Consider the following 25,527-nt stretch of genomic DNA (forward strand, 5'->3'; position numbering starts at 1 on the left):
CATTTTATACATTTTATAAATTCCACTACTGTTAAACCATCTAACCAACTGTGAGCTTCTCTGCTCTTAGACATTGTAGAATGGTGGTCTTTATAAATCACAAGTGGGAATTTATAGAAACTGTACTTAGAAGAGCTGCATTCAGAGTGATCTAACTAAAAACAGTGGCCTGGGGCTGGCCCGGTGGCATAGTGGTTAAGTTCGCACGTTCCACTTCAGCGGCCTAGGGTTCACTGGTTCAGATCCTGGGTGTGGACCTACACACCACTTGTCAAGCCATGCTGTGGCAGGCATCCCACATATAAAGTAGAGGAAGATGAGCACAGATGTTAGCTCAGGACCAGTCTTTCTCAGCAAAAAGAGGAGGATTGGCAGCAGATGTTAGCTCAGGGCTAATCTTCCTCAAAAAAGAGAAAAAAATAAAAATAAACAAATAAGTAAGTAAAAACAGTGGCCTTTGTGCCCTTTGCTTAACTAAGATTCCATCCTTTTGACCAGATCTCACTGGTCAGAAAAGTCAGTTGAGGTCTGGTAAATATACTAAGGAATAAGGCTTTCAGCTCTCAAAGTAAGGTAGCTTCAAGAGCAGAACCAATCTCTACAATTATTCTCCAAATTAGAAGAACTGTGTGGCCTTAATCTTTGCCACACATAAGCACTATTTTTTGGTATCATTTGGTTTGCTATAACAAACCCATTTTTTTAAGGAAAGGAAAGCTGCTTTTAATTTTATCAGTCCTTTAGGGGAAAATCAACTCATACAGTCTAGAGGGGTATTCCATAATTCAGTCGCAAAGTTTCTCCCTCCCCAACACAGAAAATAACTGGTGCTGATAATGTAGGCAGAGTTTAGACACCCTTTGAAAAAGTACCCATACGAGCCTCCACAGTGGTAGGTAAGCTCTGGAAGGTTCCTGTCTTAAAGCAAATCTAATTCAAGGATGACTCTTTAGATAGAAGACAAGCTGTTAAGTGCTAGATCAACTTATGAGAAAATAGGAAAAAATATTTTTTAGTGCTTATCTCCAACACATGAAAACACAAAAAAAATATCATTACTTTAGTAAACATTACATGGATCCAATTCAATCATTAAAAATTCCCATTCAGATACAAAAAAGAAAATAATTCCTTTTAAAAAATATTACCTGTTAGCATGCACTCCATTCACCTGAGTGATTACAGTAGACAGCTGACCAAGACCTAACATGGACTTCACTACACCATGGTAATGAATGATCTAGAAATACAAAAATATTTAAAATAGCAACTGTCACTTCAAATATATCTTAGGAGCCAAAAACAGTTTAGCTGATGTTCATTAAAAAATAGATTTACCTCACTGAACCTACCCTTCTTAGTTTAGCAACTGGCTTGCTTGGCTATATGTCAGAGCTCCCTACCAAAGTCCTAAATGCATCTGAATATTTTTTTAAAATGCAGACAATCTAAAAAAATCTCAGATTGAATTTATTATTTTGGTCTAATTTTTGGTTCCAATTAAATATAAAAGTAATGAATACTTTTTAATATTTTAGTTAAAGATCATCATATTATTTCTCATATAAAAGTTAAAATTCAAACGTCACAATACTATTAATATATCTTTTGGGCTTTAATAACTGAAAATAAATAGGATTGTACAATATTCTTTAAGATTAAAAACAAGATTATGAAAAACAAAGGCCCTATACATTGAGCTTCTGAGAAAATAAACATGTCAAACATGACAAAAAGCAATACCCCAAGATTAGAGAGAATCTAAGCCAAAATTAAAATCAGTGATCCTAATCTCTTTCCTGTCCCAACAATCATGAGATATGTAATAGACCCCCACTAGTAATTGTAGCTCAGTGATTCTAAGGGACAATTTTAGAGACTCACAGATGGTGATAGGGGGCATATAAAGTCTGAAAAAGTTTCTTAAACTGTAGAGAATCACTACTATTATTAAAAATTGATGAATACTTACACTTTTAAGACAAACTAAAATTATATAAATTTTAGAGTAATTAAACAGTTTAATATAAACATACTCCACAATAAATCTCATTCATTTCAGGGATTTCTAAGGTCATAGAAATTTGGCATTGGAAGAGATCTTTGAGATCATCTAGCACAAATCTCTAATTTTATCAGCCAGGAAACTCAAACTCAGAGATGGTTAAATATTTTCCAGACACACTGGGACATTGGTAGAGACAGCATGGAAACTAAGGTTTACAGAGTTCCTAGTCTAGGGCTTGTTTCATTATGTTCCCTTTCATTTATTATCTTACCTGGTCTGGTTCTAGCTGAATAGCCCTGTCATAACAAGCAGTGGCATCCCTCAGTAAGCCAATGCTTTCATGTTCAAGGATCTGTTCTTTTAGAGATGGTTCTGCCTTTCGAATTGCACTTACTCCAGCCACTCCATCTGGTTCATGCATAGCAGCATACAATTTCTTTGTTGAACCATTAAAAAAAAATCAATCAAATGAGGGAAAAAACACAACTGGAAGTAAAACTATAAAACCAGAAGTTTATGTGAAAAGAGCATATGAAAATTTTTTCTCAAAAAAAAAACAAATACAATAAGTATTTGTTTTAAGGCAGACTCACAATAAAATTATAAACTTATTTCCAGCCATTCTATTACCTCAACACACTTATTCCACTTAAATACAAACCTACTTTAGTAACTGTTACTGATATTGAGAGCTGTAGAGAACCTCAAGGACCTGACCTCTCTTTAAACCCAATTTATAATAAATTCTGTTGAAAATAGTTTATAAGTGTTTTATTGCATTTTAAAACTTAAAAAGTTTTAAACAAGCATTTTAATATACTGGTATTGAGATGCCTTCAAAAAACCTAAGACATCAAACCTGCGTTCGAAGGAGATATTCAGGCTGAAGATAAAAATTTAGGGGCAGTTAACATAAAGATGGGCGGGGAAAAAAAAGGAATAATTTAGGAAATGAATAGAGAGAAAAGAAAAGAGGGCTAGGGAAGGAGATTAAAGTTGTTCTATGCTATATTTATAGATAAGGAAGAACTAGCAAATGAAACTGAGAAGAGAAACCAGAGTAGTTTGAAGAAACCTGGAGAATGTGGTATCCCAGAAGTCGTGGGAAAAAAGCAAATATCTTAAGAAGAAAGGAGTGGTCAAATGAATCTGTGAGTTTAAAAAAAGTGAGGACTAGGGAAAATTGACTGGATTTGTTAATACGGAAGCCACTGATTTTCTTAGCAAGATTAGTGCCAGTGGAATGGAGGAAGAAGTCTTGTTGGAATGGGCAAAGAGTGAATGAGAAGTAAAGAAGCGAATATAGGGAAGATAGAAAATTCTTTTAAAAGCTGGCTGTAAAGGGAATCAGAAAGATGGGAAGTATCTGAAGGAGAACATAAGATCAAGGGAATTATAAAAAATTAAGGTAGAGATACCAGAGCATGTCTATATACCCTGGTTGAGAAAAAGAAACTAATGACACTAGAAAGCAGGAATATTTGAAAAAGTGAATCCTTGAAATTGAGAACACAGGTAGAAAGACTGAATTTTCACAGGAAGGGATCCTTCCTCAGTAATAACAGAAGAGAAAAAAAAGAATATGGTACAGAAGCCAGTGTATTTTCAGATTTGGTAGACATTTGGCTTCTGTTTTCCTAATGAATGATGAAGTAAGATCATCAGTCAAGAGTAAGTGAGGTGGAAGCAGAGAAATAAGAGAAGGCAAGAAGGGGCTGGCCCCGCAGCCGAGTGGTTAAGTTGGCGCGCTCCGCTGCAGGCGGCCCAGTGTTTCGTTGGTTCGAATCCTGGGCGCGGACATGGCACTGCTCATCAAACCACGCTGAGGCAGCGTCCCACATGCCACAACTAGAAGGACCCACAGCAAAGGATATATAACTATGTACTGGGGGACTTTGGGGAGAAAAAGGAGAAAAATAAAATCTTTAAAAAAAAGAGAGAAGGTAGGAAATAGTTAACCTTGAAGAGTGGGAAAGCAGGCTTCCTACAGAAAGACGGAAAGTGGGGTTAAAAAATCCTGCTGCTGTTTGAGATTATGAACTTAAAACCAGTTAAAACTCATTGTGCGATTTTTCTCCAGCAATGTTCAGCTGCTTACATGCAGACACTGGGAAGGCAGATGGGTGAGTTTATCCAGGGTTGGAGTTTTACAAAGTGAGTACAACACATAGGAAGAAAGACAATGGAGTTGAACATTTTTCTAAGGGAATGATTTTACAATGAACAACAGACTCAAAGCTAGACAAAGAGGAAAACAAAGACAGGAGAGAGCTAATACTTATCCAAAGACTACACGCTACTAATTTTCCAGTTCTTTCGCCACACTTTGCTTTTTGACCTGAAAAAAGCCCACCAATGACCTCTTATTTATTTCCATTGTATTAACCTGACCTGTACTTACTTTCTTTTCTTCCCTACACAGTCATAATATTATCACCTAAACCATTATTTCACCAGCATTGTCATGGCTGATTTCTCTTATAACCAGTACATCCCTTTATGCAACCACCCCCACATTCAGGCCCACATTTCTCAAGAGAATAGTAATGAGCTGCTTGCTCGAATCATAGCCTTTTCAAATCTTTTCTCCATGACTGCAACAGGCATTTAGCAAAAAGGCCATTCTGGCGATAGCACTTCCCTGGTTCAAGTCTTCTAAGAATCCTGGACAACTTAAAAGGTCCTCTATGATTTATCTTTCCTTTGCCCAAATCTTTATCCTTTCTCTGCCATTCCAAAACTAACACTTTAGCATATGCCACACTTTTTTTCCACTCCATTAAGGATGCCTCTGCTTAGAATGTCTTGCCTCTTTCTTTCACCTATCTATCATTCTTCAAGACCCAGCTTAGGCATCATCTCCAAGAGACCCTTACTGACCCCTTGCTCACCCACTCCCACCTCTCACCCCACTCCACAAAGATGAGTTAAGTATCCTTACTCAGGGTATATCTACATTACTCTCCTTAAGATATTACACTGAACTGATGTTTATCTCTCCCCACTAATCTGTAAGCTTCTAAAGTGCTTACAAATATCTATTGCCTAGCATAGCATCTAAAACACTCAATAAAATGTTCAATAAAATGAACAATATAAACATAAAAGACTGGTTATATTAAACATTATTATTAAGTTCACTATATTAATTTCAAACCTGTAAAAATCCAAGATGCTCTTGAATATTTTGCTTCTTTTCTGTAATAAATGATTCAAAGTGCATTACAGCTCGCGTGTATGCTTTGGACCGAAAGGAAGCTACTGCCAGAGTATCCTGAGGTATGAGGTCTAGAAAACGAGTTACACTCTGATAATCTTCATAATCCACAGTCGATACTAGATTATAAAAAGATAATTGAGTTATTAAAGACTTATAAGATGAAATTTTAAAAATGTCAATTTATATTTCAATTTATTCATTTTAAATTCAATTTATTTCACTAAATAAATTAATCTAAATGTATTAAGGTATCATACTTAGAATGTAACTATCAACAAGATGATTGTTCAGAAGATTCTTGCTTCAACTTCATCATTATTACTTAACCTTACCATGGACGGTCATTTAATTGCTTGAGCTTCTGCTTCTCATCTATAAAAGGGAAATATTAGTATTTGTCCTGCCTTCCTTACAATGTTGTTGTGAGGATTTAAATCTATATTAAATGTTGAAAAGATATAAAAATGAAACAAAAAATACAAAGATGAGTTATTTATTACTGATAACTATAAAAACACTAATAGAATGTAGCCATTGGTAGGAAAAAGGCAGAATTATGAAAATATAATTTTAAGTTTAGAATTCTTTGTTAACAATTTCTTTTTTTTCCCCTGTGTTGCCATATATGCAATATCAACTACAACAACAAAAATTGAAAGTAAAGTGCCTCTAAAGTAAAATCATAAATTTAAAATCACTTTTAAAAGGGTAATTTTTTTCAAGAGCCTAAGACATAAATTAGAAACTTCTAAAGGAGAACAGTCTAGTTTAAGAAGATTCATTTAAAACATTAACCTTATTGAAGTATAACTGACATATAATAACATATTAGTTTCAGGTATACATCACAATAATTCAATATTTATATATATTATGTAACGATCACCACGATAAAAACAACATAAATTTTAATAATGATTCACAACAGCATGTAGAAAATAGGAAACAAATTTCTCCAAAATTTAAATAGTTAAGATAGTAAATTTAAAAGAAATTCTATTTAAAATAAGTCCCTAACTTCCATCAAAATTTGTAGATCATTTCAAATTATGAGAAATGTTAAAGGTATTGTACCATTTAACCATTTTGAACCATTTTACATATTTGAACCATTACAAGTGTTTTCTTAAAAGCTAGACTTTTCATTGCAATGTTAGTAGAAATGGTGATAACAGAGTTCATGTTTGGTTTTATAGTACCATTTTCACATGCAGAAATAGGAACATTTAATTGTTTAATTAATGGAAAATACATTAATAATTAGCCACATTCCAGAGACAAACACTCCCCCAAACATAATTATTTGCAAGTCCAAACCATTTTAGAAAAATAACAAACTATGGTGCTTAAGAACAGGAGTGTATGTGCTTTCGCAAGGATAGAAACAGCAAGAGAGAAAGGCTCACAAATTGAGAGCTGTGCCAGTGAAGGCCTCTGTAAGGATTGTTAGTCAATTTTTTCAATTAGCTTCAAAGCCTAGGGGGAAAAATAAGTAATGTCCATTAAAATGGCTGAGGTGTATAGAAGCAGACAGATTATATACTTTATCCACTTGCTGCAAGAATGAAAAAAACAAAGGTTCAAGGACATTAAGAGTATCCATTACTGTCTTAATAATAGAATTCCTCTCAGCAAAAGCTTATATTGTAGAAGCAAGTATCATTTTCTAACTCTAATGAGCTCCCCTTTTAGTCACCTTAGTGGGAGTTCTAATATCACAGGAAAAAAACTGCACAATGTATAGCAGGGTATAGTGTAATATACAATTTACATATTCATCATCTCATTTAATCCCCAACCTTCTAAGCGAGATAATATTAACTCTATTTCACACAAAGAAAAATTAGATATGTATCTTGCCTAAGGAAACGAGAGTAAGAATTTAAAGAGAAGTTTTCTAACTATAAATTCACTGCTTTTTCTCAATGAAAAGGCCACCTTACAGGGAGAAAAAGGTATGCAAGAAAACATAGGTCTTTTAAAAGCTAACGCTTAAATTATAGAACTGATATAGGAAAGAGCTAATTGGTTAATAATTAACAGAAGAAAATAAATAGAAGTTATGACTCACCCTTTGAGTCTACTTTATCTCTGTTTGATTTGCTTTGTGGAAATTTCTCAGCATTTAGTGCCTGAAATTTGTGTCTTGCCCACTGTGTGAGATGGTCAAGCATGGAGAACACAGTCTGTGTACTGAGTTGACACAGATCAGATGCACTGTCTTGGATACTTATGATATGCTGATCATCATGCTTTAGAACTGCCATAATTTCTGTATAAACCTAAGAAGAATTTTATGGTTAATAATATGTCTATATAATATCATTTTACTATTATCTGACATATAAGACTATTCTAAGGCAACAATTTTCAAAAGAAAAAAATCCCACTGTGGATTAATAATAAATTATCTTTCTTATCTATAATTAAGCCAATAAAATAGTACCCCAAAGAAAAGCTACTATAAAAGAAACACAAAAGCAAATAGAAAAATCTTAAAAAATTGTTTTGGCTTATTCAATAAATGATAATGAAACTATCTGCTAACTAGTAGTAAATAAAATTTCAAACAATATCTCACACTATCCACAAAAATCAATTTCAGAGTAATTGACGGGCTAAACATAAAATCAAAAGGTTTAAAAGAAAACTGAGAAGAATACATTCATGACACTGGATAAGAGAAAGCATCACATAAAAGGCTTAAAATTCAAGTTATAAAAGATTTACAAGTTTGGCATTTACATTTAAAATTTCTGTACGGCAGAAGGTATGAACAAAGGTTAAGAAGAAAACCACTAACTGGGAAAGATTTTTGTAAGATATGACTGGCACAAATTGATATCCAGATTACATACAGAACTCCCACCAATTAATTTGAAGGGACACCCTCCACCCAAATAAGTAAAGGATATGAACAGACAATTTATCGAAAAGTAGTCCAAATGGCCATTACTGGTAATAATGAAAATGCAATTAAAACAATAACATGTCTTTTTTTTTAACCATCATGTTGCCTAAAATTTAAATGTTTGAAAATATCAAGTATTGGCAAGTGTATGGGAAATGGATACACTTAAGAGCAGCTGGTAGGACTCTAAATCAGTATAGACAATTTTGAAGACTCTAATAAAATTTTAAATGTACTGTGGGGGATCAGAATTGGCCACCACAAGATATGGTTCTTTGGCATGAGGATTATTCTGAGCTGGTTACTTTTAAAAACTGCAGACACGAGAGAAATTCTGAAAAGCAGAAGTTACCCTTTATAAGAGACACTTATATTTGTAAGGGAAATCTCCATGTGTAAAGGTATCTCCCACTCTGTACCAGGAAGAGGAGGATGAGCTTATCTCTAGAAACTCTTATCAATGAGGAAGGCAAGGACTTAAATCTTCATAATAACCTTACTCTTGTTTACTGCACTTTTCTGGTAATCTCCCATAAGTGACTCCTCCCACCCCCAACATCCTCCTTTGTAACTAAAGATGGTATTTAAGATGAGAACATCTGCCATTTTGGCGAGTCACTCAGTTTTCCTGAGCCTCTCCCATGTATACATATTATAAAGCTTTGTTTAATTTTCTCCTGTTATTCTGCCTCACGTGAATTTAATTCATAGCCTGGCCAGAAGGACCTAGGGTGGATAGAGGAAATGTTTGCCTCTCCTACAGTACATACCATATAACCCAACAGTTCTACTTTTTGGAATCCATCCTAGACACAAATACACATTTTCACAAATAAGAACTGCCATGATGCTTACCACAGCATTGTTTGTAAAAGCAAAAAATTGGAAATCATCATTATTATGGCAATAGTCAAACTACGGTACAACTATAAAATGGATGTGTTATATTACATAGCATTAGTTTAAAAAAGAGGATAGCTCCATATATGGTTAATAAAAAAAAGACAACAAGCAAGTTGCAGAACAACACCTGCAACAGGATACCATCATAAAGAACAAAAGAACCAACTGCGTTAAAAAAAAAGGTCTGGAAAAATACACATCAAATTAAGAACAGTGATGACCTCTGAGGAAGTGGAATCAGGAATGGTAGTCACAGGGTACACTCTGATTTATTTGTATAATTTTAATTTTTACATTAAGAACATAGTAATATGTTACTTATGCTATTAAAAATAATCATGTTTTTAAAAAGTGTTATATGTATGTAGTCAAAAAATTAAACTTACAAAATATTATAAAACAAAAAATAAAATATTTCCCCTCCCCTAACCTAATTCACAGTATCCCTCCACAGGAACAACCACTGTCATTAGTTTCTTATGCATCCTTCTCAAAAGTTCTGTGCATATTTGGGTGTATATGATATATACTTTCTAATTTTCTACTCTAGGCATTGTATAATCTTTTGATAAATAAAAGGTTAAAAAGGATTTTGTAAGCATTTAGACCTGTACACACATAGCAAACACTGATCTACATTTCCTACTAACATGTAGCCTTTCTAATTCTAATTACATTGGACAAACGTTTGGACAAACAGAAACCAAATACAATGGTATCTCTCACCTCCTGCTGATCTTCTTGACTACAACCCAACAAGACATACACTAGAATATGTGGAAGAAGATAGATGGTCACCTTGAAATCATGCTTCATCATAATGCTACAGCAGGTGAAGATTTTACTGGCAAGATCATGCCGAACCTGTAGACTCAAATAATTTAGGGAGAATAAATAGTTTCATACATTTTATTCTGTTCATTAATGCCAAAAAACACGATGTGAGATAATTTGTCAATGTGGATGGTATCAGAACGGGTGGGTATTCTCTTAGGGAAAGAGGCGTGTACACTCAAGCAGGGAAGATTTCAGATCACCACCTCTCTGGTCACTCTAAATATCCCCAAGAGCCTGAACTGCTGAGACCCCTACAGGCAATGTAGCTCCCTAAGCTGCCAACTATCTCAGCAGAAATGGTCTTCCCCTTTTACAGTTCATTTTTAAATGCATTATGTTTTGTTACAGATTAATTTCCCTAATTACAGTATATTTTACTTAGCTAACATTAAATTTAGCATATTAATTCCCTGAGCACACAGATGAGTAAACTAACCAAAAAGTATGCTCTGGGCCAGCATATTAAGTACTAGATTCACATGTTTAATAAGTAGTAAACAGTGATTAACTATAGGAAAAAAATTAAAAAAATAAAAAACTAAATTACTTGGGATTAGAGTCAAATTTTATTGCTATGATCTACCCTTCAATTTGCCAACATTACTGTTCTCTTATGAAAACGTAAAGGTATTTCCTTCTTCAAATATAAATGCTTCACTTAGGAAAAAAAAAAACAAACTAGGGACCAGCCCCGTGGTGTAGTGGTTAAGTTTGCACACTCTGCTTCAGCGGCCTGGGTTCATGGTTTTGGGTCCTGGGCATGGACCTATACCACTTGTCAGCCATGTTGTGGTGATGACCCACATGCAAAGCAGAGGAAGACTGGCACAGATGTTAGCTCAGGGCCAATCTTCCTAAAGCAAAAAAAGAGGAAGATTGGCAACAGATGTTAGCTCAGGGCCAATCTTCCTCAGGAGGAAAAAAAAAAACAAAATGAAACATCCAGAGCTGGAAGTAATTAATTAAAAATATTAATTAATATTTAAAATATTAATAATTAATATTAAAATTATTAATATTAAATATTAATATTAATTAAAGATATTCTACATTTCACAAATTATATTTTCAGTATGTTTCTTAAAAAAAGATATTTTCTTGAAATTACAAGATAAAAATTTTTATAATAATACTTTAAACAATAACAGAAATAATTAAAAACAAAAGCTGTGAATTTTAAATATTCCTTAAACATTTTCTTGGACACAGAGTACCTTTTGTCTATCAGGCATGTAAAAATCTCATATTAGGAAAACATCAGAAATATACCTCTATTTTTCCATGAAATTTCATTAAAAAAAATCTTTATTTTTATTTTGGAGGAAGTTCACATAACATATCTTCTATTAGATGCAGCCACTAAAGGATTTTTTATTACATAAAAAAGCATTTTATTATGTAAAAAACTGATAAAGCATTTATATCCTTTTAAACAGTATTATTTTACAATGTAAAATGAACAGATATAATGTAGTAGACATTTTACAAACACATTAAGATCACAGTAATTTGCTTGATAAAACAATTACCTTCTTACTCAAAAACTGTTACTAGTTACAATAGAAATTACTATTATTATTAAACATTTTCTACCAAAATTTCTATCATTATCAGAACAAATATTTCAGTGCCTACTGTGTGGGTTATGTATTCCAATAGATGTTCTCATTTCTTTTAGAATTTCTGTTTCGTTGACAAATTCTAAGCAGAGTTCTCTTACCTTTGTTATAAGATAACCTGCCCAAGATGCTGACCATTCTGCAAACTTATTACCTAATTTACTTAAGTAAATTGGCTTCTTTACTTCAGACCAATCTGTTGACTTCTGAGAACTCTTATATCTGTAATTTTGAAAATTTGTTTATTAAAAAATATATAGATAAATATCCATCTGTTAAGAACTTGAAAGTATAAGAAACTATATCAACTCATTCATTGACTACCCACTACTGCTTTGCCTTTACTGAAAAGTGGTCAAAGATACTACTTTTCCTATATCCTTCTTGATAGTGAGGTAGGAGGTCATTCTTGCACACCCCAAGTACTTCAAAGGATTTGAGTCTGCCTCCTCCTCTTCCTCAATGCTCCTTTCAGATCCTTCGCACTCCATTCTTGTGTAAGAAAGATCCGTTCCTTTGAGGTTTAAGAAACCCAGGTATACCATTCTCTACTCTTCATTATGGGCATCTACCAAACTCGTTGATTACTCAACTCATTGATAACTTTAGTACACTGCTTTTTTTCTTTCTTCCCCAAATCTTATCATCCTGAGTGACTTCAAAGTCTGGCTGGATCATCTAATGAAACTCTAAACTGCTCAATGACTTTCTCCTCTACTTCTTTATCAGGACTCCTTTGCCAATACAAAGAAACTTCGTCACTTCCAAAATGAACTATTTAGACACCTCACTCTATGGCCAGTTTCCCAAATTTCCAATTCTTTCACCCAGTTACTCTAACATACCTGTTCCTTCTCACTGAGATCTTCTGTCCCTTGACCCTGGCTAAACTCTCCTGATCCTCTTCTGATCTCCAGATCTCCTGATCTGACCTTCCTTTCATTACCTCTTTCCCTAATCCGCTTGGTCTCCACGGTCCTTCAATTCAAGCACTCTCTTGGTAACATCCTCTTCCCAGGCCACTGTCATATTATCTTTACCAGCTGTACCCATCTGCCAATCTTCCAACCTTGGATCAATCTATATCTCTGCCTTCACTGAAATGACATCCAGGCCACTGTACTGACAGGAAAATCACTAAGTTGCTTATTAGATTTAGTACTACTATATATTCTTAGTCTTCAACCTCAATGGACCTCTATGCTGTGCAGAAATCCTTCTAAATTTGCCTTATTAACCCTCTCTTCCGTTTTCTAGAGTGGCTATTTCAAATTATCACCACTCTCCTCACATCACCTATACCAACTCCACTGCCACTTTCAGCCAATAATTTCATCTCCTATACCTCCTACTTCATGGAGAAAAAAAGCCATTGCTTCCCACAATCAAATCTGTAAACTTAGCTGAGTTCCATCCATCATTTCATCTTCCTCCATTACAAAGAAAGATATTTCACTCCCTCTAGGTCTAATCTCCCATTTGGGATATGGCTAACATTCTAGATGCTCCTCAGGGTCCTGTTTTATATCAGTGATCTCTTCTTTCTTCCATAACTTCAAATGATCCTTTCTATTTGCTCCTCAGTATTAACATTTAAACATGGTCAAACAACTCTCATCTTACTACTACACATATATAGCATATTTTTGAGGGGAGTGGGTTCCTTTTCAATCACCAATGTAAAGTTAGGAAATGACAAATATAATAAATGCTCTAAACTTAAGGTCCTTAGCATACATTATGTGTTTCACCATATTCTAAATTTCTAAAAATGGAAAAATCCAATAATCTCTCAGTTAACCATCACTATTTGAATCATCACAAATATAATTCCCTAGATGATTTTACCAAGTTTTATGGTGAACTTAGCTAGAAACCTACTGATACTGGGGTACAAGCCAAGTTCTGCCTGGCCACATCCTGATGTTTTTTCCTACAGTTATTTCTATGGCAACTCTGAACTATATAGCTGATCCATCTAGTCCTAAAAAGCAAATGTCCTAAATATAGATATCCTTTAATCCAGATTTACTGACTGCATATAAATAGCCCAATTGAAAAAAAGTTAAAGGAGAGTATAGGAATATAAGTTTAAGACAGCAAAAACAAGAAAATGTTTTTAGGAAATTATTTCCCCCAGGCCCTCTGGAGCAAATATCAAGCAGTCCAAGCTATAAAACTGACCTATTGGCTAACTTGGTATCTTGCTGCGTCATACAAAAGCTTTTGTACAAACATGGGTCAACTCCATTAATATTGTCCTCTACTGCCCTCTTATTTTTATGAGGCAGCAATTTCAATAAGCAGATCCCAGCTAGATAAATCTCCTAACTTTCACCATTGAGGGACCATCTGAGACATTCTTTCAAGCTCTCAGATATAAAAGTAGAAAGATCATACGAATTCTCACTGCTTTGCTAAGATCACTCTTATAAATGACCACTTAAATGTTGCTTCTTATGAAATATTAAGTCGAATAACAAGTAGGCAGAAATGCTGGCTTTTACTCCGTCTGAAGTACGCAATAGCCACACTACGCCCTCCAAAAAAAGCAAAGAATTTATTCAACAAGCTGGGATTGAATAAACATTTGTTACTGAGTATTAATTAAATGTCAGGCATTCTGCTAGGTACTTTTTTTTCTTTTTTTTTAAAGATTGGCACCAGAGCTAACAACTCTTGCCAATCTTTTTTTTTTTCTTTTTTCTGCTTTTTATCCCCAAATCCTCCCAGTACTTAGTTGTATATTTTACTTGTGGGTTCTTCTAGGTGTGGCATGTGGGACGCCGCCTCAAAGTGGCCTGACGTGTGGTGCCAGGATCCGAACCAGCGAACCCCTGGGCCGCCGAAGTGGAGCATGCGACCTTAACCACTAAGCCATGGGGCTGGTATCATGCTAGGTACTTTTTAATATTATCTTCTTTATTCCTAACAATGATCATACAACATAAGTAAAACTATTCCTGTTTTCAAGATGAAAATATTGAGACTTGGAAATCTTAAGTAACTTGCCCAAGACTTCAGAGCTAGCAAACACAGAGCCAAGATTCGAATTTAGGTCTTTGTGACTCCAAAGGCTATAAACTTTCCACTAGATTATGGAAACTCTTAAGCATCTTTCTATATGTGCTATAAAATATAGAATAAAGAAATGGAGAAGTGTGGAGTCTTCAAAAAAGAGAAACCAAATTTTAACTGTAGACTTTCACTTTATATTAACAAAAAAGATCTTTAAATGATGCTGTTTATAAGAAATAAAATGATGTTTAAAAGGTTTCTAAATATAAAAGATACCTAGCAAATAAGTATACATACTTAAGGGCTTTATAAAGAATTTCACCACAAGTCTGGGCACTGTAAGGCTCAAAGAAGTAATTTATACAAGGTCACAAATCTAACAAACAGGTGACCTAGAGTACCTAACAGTACAGTTTCCACCTAAAATTAATTTATAATTTATGGACTTCAATTAGTCTTAACCAAGATATTAAAACTGGAAAAGAGGGGGGCCTGCCCAGTGGCACAAAAGTTAAGTGTGTGCACTCTGCTTCGTAGCCCAGGGTTTGTCAGTTCGGATCCTGGGTGTGGACCTCCACACTGCTTATCAAGCCATGCTGTGGCAAGTGTCCCACATATAAAAGAGGGAGATGGGCATGGATGTTAGCTCAGGGCCAGTCTTCCTCAGCAAAAAGAGGGGAATTGGCTGCAGATGTTAGCTCAGGGCTGGTCTTCCTCGGAAAAAAGGTTAGAAAATACTTTCTTAAAAGCAGAGGGAGAAAGTATCTTCATGAGGAGAAATCGGTAGGGTTGAAAATCTCTAAACTCTAAACAGAGCTACTAAAGGCTTTGGAAATAGCTTTAAACTCGTAAATTTCTACATTAATTACACCTATCAAAAGCTTCAACTCATATTCAACTTAAAGTAGATTCTTTCAAAGTATTTCTAAGAGTTGAATTAAAAAAAAAATCAATCCTTTCAGCTTTAATGAATTTGTCTAAATACTTAAAATTATAGAATTTAACCAATGAGCAGACTGTATTTCTCATTTTGACAAGATTATAAACATAAATAATAGTGAAAATACGTACTAGAATCTACTAAAAATACTTTTCATGCTAAAGAATTATATCAAAAACAACATTAATTTTATAAAGTTCAAAATAATTTTTTGAAAATAGTTTTAGAGAGTCTACAGACCTAGTGTTGAGGTGAGGTTCCAGGATTTCCCGAACATGCTCAGGAAATCTCCTCCACAACTGGTGACCGGGGCCATTGGTCTGCATCTCTCTACAGTCGTAAATAGAAAGTAGCTCCTACAAATACATATTTTACATTTGTAAATCCACAGTGAAGCAGATAAATCTTTACATTCATCAATATTCTACACATTATAGTCATAGAAATACACAGAACAATATACAGAATTATAAAATTTTGGATTTGTGAACTTGCTTAGGGCACTTATTTGAATGCTTAGAACCATTTAGGTGATTCTTATCTGAATCTGATTTGAATTCTTCAAATTCTCAGAATTTGAACTTTTCTGAATTTTAATGAAGCAACTACAAATCCAAAATAGTTCAAAAATTCAAGCTATCTCAAATTCTAGATATAAAATACTAAGCTTAAAATTCTGAAAATAAGATGCAAATGTTAAAAACCAATTTACTATTCAAGACCTGAAATTAAATGATTATATTTTACTTTCCTGAAAATAAAACAAGTGAGATTTTATAGATGAAGAAAAAAAATATCTTTGACTCTGATGTCAATCAACAAGACAAATATGTTAGGGTATTATATCTTCCATCACCTATTACTTCCTTTCCAATTCCACTGAAAATGACCATATACAATAGATATATTCGTAATATTTATGAAATATTAGCACTGTCTAGCAAAATATGTACTTTATATTTAGGACTTTGAAATACAAGAAAGTATATGAAAAGTTCAAATATAGAAATATCCAAAATTCATTTTCATTTAGCTTTAATATGTTATTAAAATTTTATTTGAAGCTGATATTTGGCAAAGTTACTCTAGCTAACAGAAGCCCTCTTAATCAACCTCCAATAACAGCCTGGCAATATCAGTATCAGTGCCAATATGCTTTTTCTCTCGTTATACAAATGAATTGTTTTTGTTTGTAATTAAGGCTACCCATTCCACTTCTAGACTATATTCCACATCTCTTTACTTACTTAAAATAGTATGTCAAAATTCTCTTTTACATCATCACTTTTCTCCTCTCTGATGAATTGTTCCCAAGCAACATATAAACATAGTTATTTTTCCCATCTTTACTCCTTTTTCCCTCCCCAGCTACCATCTCATTCTTCTGCTCTCTTTGACAGCAACACTCCTCAAAAGAGTTTCTGTAATTTCTCCAATTCCTCTCCTCCCACATGTTCTTAAAAATACTCTAATAAGGCTTCTTGTACTCCACTGAACCTGCTCTTGTCAAGGTCACAAATGACCTTTATGTTACTATAGCCAATGGTCAATTCTCAATCACCCATGATCAGCATTTAATACAGTGGATCACTCTATACTTCTTAAAACACTTTCTCGTCTTCCAGAACACCACATTCTCCTACCTTATTGGCAGCTCCTTCTCACTTTCCTTACTTGGCTCCTCTCTTTCCCCACTGACCTCTCATTGTCCAGGTCTCAATGACTAGAATGTATTTACCTATATTCCCTTTCTTGATCATCTCATCCAGAATCTTAGTTTTAAATACCACCTCTATAATAAAAACCTCCAAATTTATATCTGTAAACCAGATCTCTCAGCATGAATTCCAGACCTGAATATTTAACAAAACAAAGAAACTTTTAATAGAAAAAAAATACCATGAAAAAGGGCAAAGAAAGCCAAACTGGAAAAATATTTATTACATGTATGATAGACAAAGGGTCAGTTTTCACTATATCTAAATAGGCCTTAAATATCAATAAAAAATAGACCAATACTAAGAGAGAAATGGGAAAAGATCATCACGGGAAAATTCACAAAAAAGCAATACATATATAAAAGATGTTATACCTCTCTCATAATTAAAGGCAAATTAAAACAAAACGGTACCATTTTTCATATGTCACATTGGCAAAGATTTAAAATTTTGATAAAAGGCGGGTTTGTCAAGGGAATATAAACTAGTGAAACTTTTTCTGATAAAATCTATCAAATTGTAAACTGTACTTGCTCTGAGACATATTTCAATTTCTAGATATTTATATTATTGATATATTTACTTGAGTGCTCAGAAACATACATATGTTTTCTAAATCATTTTTTGTAAAAGCTAAACACTGAACACAACCTAAATGTGTTAAATTTCTTAAATAAATTATGGTACATTCATACTGAACATTAAGTCAGGGAAACGAATGAATTGAGATACATGTACTGACATGGAAAATTACCCAGATAGACCCAAGATAGACTGTTAAACACAAAAGAAAATCAAGTTACAGAACATCATAAGTAACACACTCTTCCTCGTTTGGTGGAGAAAACATATATATTTGCATACACATAGATAATCTTTCAAAGTACCTATAATAATCTGTTAAAAGAGTACATTTCTGTACTCTCTGAAATTTTTATCATGAATTGGTATCACTTTAATAATGAAAATGATAGTTAAAAAAAAAAGTTTCCAAAGTATAGATTTTATAGCTTTCTTACTAGAATTCAATAATGTAAAACCTGTAATGACTATATGCACTCTTACCTGAATAGCATAAGCAGCTGAATCTTGAGCTCGGCTGTTATCTGCATATGCAAGGTAAGCTCTTGTTAGTTCCATCAACAATCCATAGGCAAAGTTTGAATCTTCTACTCCAGTCTCAATAAAAACAAGAAAAAAATCAAGGATAATTTGTATGAATTTTCTTAAGCTGTACTATGCCTTCTACGGTGAATTTAACTTACTTGGCTAAGTGATTTAACTTAGAAAAGGAAAGGACAGTAAGGTTCAAACTAAGTTTGGTACCAAGTCTAAACTATGATCTGTAGATAAAAAGCCAAATTTAAGGCTTGGTTGGCTATAAAGTACATTAGAATCATTCAAATTTTACAAAGCTCCAACAATATGCATTTTTTGTTCTTTAACTCTTAGAAAGAAAACTGTATATATATATATCATTTCCTAAACTGCATTCTCTACAACCCTGGTCACTTGAGAAGCTCCAAGAAATAATTTTTAAATACCCTCCTCTTGGAGATTCACAATGTACACTGATACATTAAAAGTTCTGCTTAATTTTGTTATACAGTATTTCTCAAATTCATTTGACTATGGAAACTTTTTTTATACACACACTATTGAACACCCTGGGAAATTAGTTTCCCATGGAAACACTTAGCAATAGTGTTTAAATAGTAATATTTAAATAACTAATTAGGTTTGAAGTATCTGTCAAAATTGAATTAGGAAGCTTATTTAGAAGAACACAGCACACGGGACTGGGCTCAAATTTCACTGCTTTTGGCTAAAGGTCTCTGCAATAGCATTAAAGAATAAACTTAGAAATTACCTAAATTGTCTAGTTTAGATCAAGTTCCACTAAGGATAACCTGTATAGTTCTTTGTAAATGGAACACAGAAACCCTAATAGGACAGAGAACTCTTCTTGTCATTCCAAATAACCATTACTTACCACAAATGTAAAATCTTTTCCTTGGGTTTCAGTTGTTGAGAAATCTAGTCGACCTGGATCTATTGCCCCCAATTCACCTAAACATTCCCCACAGAGCAACCGAGCTTGAGAGTTTGCATCTTGGCAACCTTTCAAAAGCACTGTTACCAATTGTGAGATAACGGGTTCTACTGTTTCACTATCTGTTGCATATTTTATCAGTTTTTCCTAAAATAAAAGTCAGAAAGAAAGTTTATATGCAACTGTCACAAACTAGTATATTTTCCTAACTAGACCGCTTAAAAGTATTAGGAATATCTGACATAAATATTGACAAAATTAAATTCCTAAATCTGCAGTCTTTTCAGCTAGGTTTTGTGTGTGTGTGTGAGGAAGACTGTTGCTGAGCTAACATCTGTGCCAATCTTCCTCTATTTTATGTGGGACATCGCCACAGGGTGGGTTTGATGAGCGGTACTAGGTCTGTGCCTGGGATCCCAACCACTGAACTCCAGGCCACTGAAGCAGAGAGCACAAACTTAACCACTACTCCACTGGGCCAGCCCCTTTTCAGCTAGTTTTTGATGAGTTCACATAATATACTTCACAATGTTCTGTAGGATCAGAATCATTTTGTGTTTGAAAGTTTTAATCATTAATCCACTAAACAAATAGTTACTGAGTACTAGTATATCAGTATACAAAAATAAGTAAGGCACAGTCTTATCCCAAGTTCACAGTTCAATGGGAAAATCTGTAAACAAATAATTAAAATATCATATCATATGTACAGTAACAAACGTATTTACAAGGTAAGGAAGCAATGAAGAAGATAAAAAAAGAACTCAGTAACTTTCAAGGATAGTGGACACATATTTCAGGAAATAAGTCAAGGAAGAACAGCTATTAGTTAAAACAATAAGACTGAAAAGTGTATAAAAACTAGAAGAGAAGGAGAAAAAAATATGAGAAAAAGGGTTTGTGGGGATGATTTAGAAAAAGAGGTAGGAAGAAAGAGGTAGCCTTAATGCAAATATGTTGGCTCAAGTAATCTTTTTTCATACATCTCCTGAGGATGCTGTAATGAAAAACTTTAAGTATGAAGATACTATTCTCAAGCCAGTTAAGATTTAGATATTGGATTCGTGTGAGCACTTTAGAATTATTTTATTTATTTAAATTTCTTTCCAACAAAAGTAAAACGTATACAAGCAACTCAAACTCCGTGTTAAAATGTGATTCAAATTAGAGCAATATAATTCAAAAGAAAAATAAAAAGACATTTATCTCATCCAAAATCTTCAATATTCAATCACTTAAAGAACCTTACAGGTTAATTCAGGCATAAATACCTAAAATAATGAACAAGTAATTAATAAATAGCAACTCCAATATAAAAAAGATATTTATTCACTTGCTAATATTAGAAAACAATAAGGAAAAAGACACTTTAGTTGGCAAAGATAAATGCAGTTGATATTCAAGGCAACACATATTATGTCACTCTAAATGAAAGATAGTTTAAAAATATACTTATCTCCTAAGTGCTTAAAAATGTCTTCACTTCACTTCCAGGTTAGATAAAGTGGGTTTTATTTTTCAGCAAAAAATACTGAATTCCACAAGAATTTTTAAAATGAGTTATGTCTTCAATCCATCTATTTAGAAAGGCTTTTTAACACATCCATCCAATTTTATCATTTTCCAAATGCCTGACCAGTTGTCAAAACAAATCCATGTTTGCTCCAACTATCTGAAATGTCATTTTTATCACATCCTCAATGTCCATATACACTTGGGTCTATTTCTGGACTTTCTATTCTTTCCCCTTAGTCTGTTTATTCACGTACCAGTATCACACTGTTATAATTATAGAAGCTGTAGAGTATATTAATGTCTGGTAGGGCTACGGAACTCTCATAGGTGCCTTTTTTTTCCTAGAGTTTTCCTAGCTATTTTCACATTAGTTTTTCCATACAAACATTAGTATGAACTTTTCTAGTTAAAAAAGCAAACAAACAACTTGGTATTTCTTTGGGATAGCATTAAATTTCCAAATTAACCTAGGGAGAATTAAAATCTTTATAATATTTAGTCAATCTACCCAATAAATAAGGGATGCTCTCCATTTGCTGATCTCTCTTACATTTTTGTGTCTTTCAGGAATGTTTCAAAGTTTTCCACCTATTGATTTATACATTTATTGTTATGCTTATTCCTAAGTATGTTATCTTTCTCGGGTACTACTGTAAATTGGGTTTTCCAACAAGTCTTTTACCTGGTTATTTCTTGTTATATGAAGATTATTGATTTTTATATCCTCCTACCTTACTGAATTAGTTTGTTGTCTGAGTTAGTTTTACTGATAATTCTCTATAGTGTTCCAAGTATATTAGCATATCATCTGCAAATAGTTTCACATCTTTTCCAATTCTTATGCCTCTGATTGCCTTCTCTTGTCTAAATTTATTGGCCAATACTTCCAACTGAATGTTAACGTGTAGTGCAGATAATGAGCAGGCTTGCTTCTAGTAGGAATGCATTTTATTCCCCCATTAAGTATGTGTGCGTATACACATACATGTATACATTTGTATTAAGGTAGTATGTATCAATTCACATTTTCTTGAATGTTTTTATCTGAAGTGGATGTTACAGTTTGTCAAAGGCTGTTTCAGCATTTATGAGAATAACAGTATGATTCTTCTCCTTAGGTCTATTAATACAGTGAATTACATTAAAGGATTGCCAAATATGAACCATCCTTGCAATACTGGAATAATATTTAAAACTATAATCCAAAGGTCAAAGTAACTTTCTGGAAATAAAAGACCTAAATCTACATCTTGCAAAAACCCACTGTGTACCTGTGAAAATTGACCCCAGAATAGTCAACCCGGAGACATATCTTAGACTTTAACAATAATAATATCCCATGACCAACTGTAATTTATTCCAAGTGAACTTACCTTCTTACTTTGGCTAGCTAACCTATTAGCACTTGGGCTTTACAAGCAAGGAAGGCTTATCAGGGAATTACCAGATGTGATTTATGTTTTGTGACACAGGTGGCAAAAGTGGGGCAGCTATGGCTTTTTCCTAAGACTATATGAAATCTCCTTGAGTTCTCAGACTTAGTTTTTTACATCTAAGAGGTGATGATCAATATGAAACTTCCTTATGTTAGACCATGACCATGTCATCTGCTCAGAAATAACTAAAACCAGAAAATCTCTACGCCAAGAGGAGAGATTCTTTGCTACTCATAAATCCCTATATTAAATTAAAAAGCTAGTGGTCCTTTAAGTTATCTGAAACACAGATAGAGGTTTGGGGCAAGGAGTAAGCACAAGGTAGTTTCAATGTAGTGTAGGGCAGAGAATGAGGTTGTAACATTGATAATATAGACCTATGGTTAAGAGAGCATAAAACCTACACTTGAGATTCAAGGCTCCTCGCATGTGGTAAACCATCTCCACATTGGCCGCTACCCACACTGGTTATACCAGCTCACTGACCCAGAAGAATGTACTTCTTACCATCGTGTATATCTTTTGTCCTAAGTAAATGCTTCCTTCTATCATGAAAATCCAAATATAGCCCAGTTTGTAATCTACTAATTCATGAGGGTCTTAGGCTCTCACATCTTATCATACGGGTTCTCAATATGCAAAAATCAGCACCTCAGTTAAATTTTTTCCATTTTATAGATTTATAGTAGTGATTTGGTATTTTAAATACCAGTTCTCACTCTCATCAAGGTTAGGCATAATCTACATTATGTTGACAAGGAAAAGAACAAAGTTCACGGGCACTATGAACAAGTAAACAAAAATTTAGCTTCACTAAAACTAACAGAATTACAAAAAATTAAAAATAGAAATACCATACAACCCAGCTATCTCACTACTGAGTATTTACCTAAGAACTTGAAATCAACAATTCAATGAGACTTATGCACCCCTATGTTCACTGCAGCATTGTTCACAATAGCCACGAAGTGGAAGCAACCTAAGTGCCCATCGACTGATGACTGGATAAAAAAGATGCAGAATATACATATATACACAATGGAATATTACTCAGCCATAAAAAAGACAAAATTGTGCCATGGGCAGCAACATGGATGGACCTAAAGGGTATGATGTTAAACGAAATAAGCCAGACAGAGAAAGATAAACACCATACAATTTCACTTATATGTGGAAGATAAACTAACACACAAACAAAAACAACAGGTTACCAGAGGGAAGGTGGTGGTGGGGTGGGCATAAGGGGTAAAAGGGTATATTTATATGATGACTCACAAATAATAACATACAACTGAAATTTCACAATGTTATAAGCTAGTATGATCTCAATAAAACTAAAAAAAAAAAAAAAAAAAAAAAGGAGATTCCAGAAGGACAATAACTGGTAGAAAAAAAAAGGAGTTAATTCAGTCAAAACGTAAAATGGCAAAATTACTAAAATTTCATATGACAGGTAACTATAGGAAATTATATGAGAAGACTCACAAAAACTACTGCTGTACAAACACATACACCCTTACCCAAGAAGATGCAGTAACCTAAAATATAACCATCAAATTATGACTCTTCAAAAGCAATAATAAAAAACCACAAATCCCCAGTAATCAGCCTCAAAGGGCATCTCATGGATTACTGATTTTAAGTCAGATCTGATAATCTAGGTCTAAGAAAAAATCACTTCTTTCATTGAACCTACTGAATCTCAAGCAAGTACACCAATCTGTCATCTTTTCTTTAAACTTTCAACGTTTCTTTTCTATAGTTTTAAAATTATATCTCAGTATACCTGATTTTTATACAAGATTTCCTTCAAGCTCGTGAGAGCATGAATACGAACATCTACGTTTTCATGTTGAATTGCTTTCATGGATAGTTGAAGAGTTGTCTGAAGATCAGTACTCTCAGAGGTCTCCTATATAAAAAGCACAGAGAGATACACCTCATCAATGAACCACTTCAGGAACCATTCTGGAAGGCCTGGGGTCCCTACAGAGTTACCATTAAAGTAGTTAAACTATACCCCTATTAAAAGTAGTTTTAAAAAATAATTTCCATCTCTTCCTTTGTATAGCACATGTCATTTTTAGTAAATCTTGGTGAAAGGAATTTCACCCTAAAATCTTTAGAGCTGAAGAAAAATTTTATTCCAACTAAATATGAACTTACTTATCTAAAATAAATCTTTCTTGGTAAAAAATACAAGTTTCCCTTAACAGACAAAATAGCCTTGAACCAGGCCTACAGACTATGCAGATAATTCATTCCTTACTTTAACTACTTACATTTTTATGACTATGATGATTTACTCAGTAAAAGAGGAAATAGAATCTTCAGAGCCAATCTTGGGGTCTGTAGTAAATACCTCTGTGACTCTGACCTGAGGTCAGGTATCCCACTTTCTGCCCTAAAATTCTATGGAATCAACAATAATATTTTCATAATTTCAGAAAGTTCATTGGACTTCAAGATGAGGGAACTACAGATTATTCCCCTTCTAAAGCTCAGGAATCAGTCAGATCTGACATTTCCATACCATAATTTTTAGCACAACATAATCAGAATCTTCCCACAGCTTTTCTCTCTTTACTCAGGGAATGCAGCTACGGCAGCTTCTTTTGGGGACTTGTAAGTAAGGACATATTGACCTGGGTAGTAAAGGTATAAGAACTGTATTCTTTGGTCTCTGTTCTATCTAATGCTATTACATCTTTGATCTAAATGCTAAAACTTCCTTCTAGAAGTCATGGATTCATGATAGGATTATCTAGTAATTCACCATCAGAATATGACTATATTATCCCTAGATATGATTCTAAAGAATCTCTATGAAACATATTCAAACTTGGGAACAATTTTCTGTCAATGATCTCCTAAACCATAAATAAAAATTAAATACCTTCCTGTATTCTTGTAGAACTGCTTTTATCTTTTTTAATTCTGGATGATCAGGTAAAAAATATATTTCATGAAGAAAATCCTGTACAGCATCCCTAAAAGTTAGTGGGAAGAAAAAGATGTATTTGCAAATAGTATGAATACTAAAAATATATAAAGCAGAGGTTGAAACTAAGACCAACTTAATTCATACTTAGAAGTGCTAGTCGATTACTGACATGCAAAGTATTCTTCCTAACCATGTCTAGGATGCTCAGCCAATTAATAGCGGCAAATAATCAAATCTAAGAAAATCACCCTGTGGCAGTCTGTTATATTGGTGGCCCTGAATAAACTACACTTCTTAATATACACACCCACATACAGTCACATCCTCTTGATTTGGGCTAGGTGTTTGACTTGTTTTAACAAAAAGAATGTGGCAGAAGAAATGCTGTGTCAGTTTGTGGTCCAA

The 25,527-nt window shown here is 33.7% G+C and overlaps 1 protein-coding gene across 5 annotated transcripts in view; it reads right to left on the reverse strand.

Moving 5' to 3' along the window:
• Positions 1-25,527, reverse strand: part of ATR (ATR serine/threonine kinase) — a 108,901-nt gene that overhangs the window by 35,778 nt on the left and 47,596 nt on the right. For all 5 annotated transcript variants that reach the window (XR_011527196.1, XR_011527195.1, XM_008507753.2 and 2 more), the window contains exons 20-30: positions 25,075-25,168; positions 23,965-24,090; positions 19,168-19,374; positions 18,240-18,353; positions 15,697-15,812; positions 11,600-11,720; positions 9,769-9,906; positions 7,300-7,510; positions 5,166-5,344; positions 2,280-2,444; positions 1,149-1,240 (exon numbers count right to left, since the gene is read on the reverse strand). Coding sequence is in view for 3 of the 5 variants with exons in the window: in XM_008507753.2 (XP_008505975.1) it covers positions 1,149-1,240; positions 2,280-2,444; positions 5,166-5,344; positions 7,300-7,510; positions 9,769-9,906; positions 11,600-11,720; positions 15,697-15,812; positions 18,240-18,353; positions 19,168-19,374; positions 23,965-24,090; positions 25,075-25,168 (1,563 nt within the window). In the remaining 2 variants the exon portion in view is untranslated. The remainder of the gene's footprint in view (positions 1-1,148; positions 1,241-2,279; positions 2,445-5,165; positions 5,345-7,299; positions 7,511-9,768; positions 9,907-11,599; positions 11,721-15,696; positions 15,813-18,239; positions 18,354-19,167; positions 19,375-23,964; positions 24,091-25,074; positions 25,169-25,527) is intronic.

The sequence above is a fragment of the Equus przewalskii genome, chromosome 15 (assembly GCF_037783145.1).
Source record: "Equus przewalskii isolate Varuska chromosome 15, EquPr2, whole genome shotgun sequence".
In the NCBI taxonomy this organism is placed as follows: domain Eukaryota; kingdom Metazoa; phylum Chordata; class Mammalia; order Perissodactyla; family Equidae; genus Equus; species Equus przewalskii.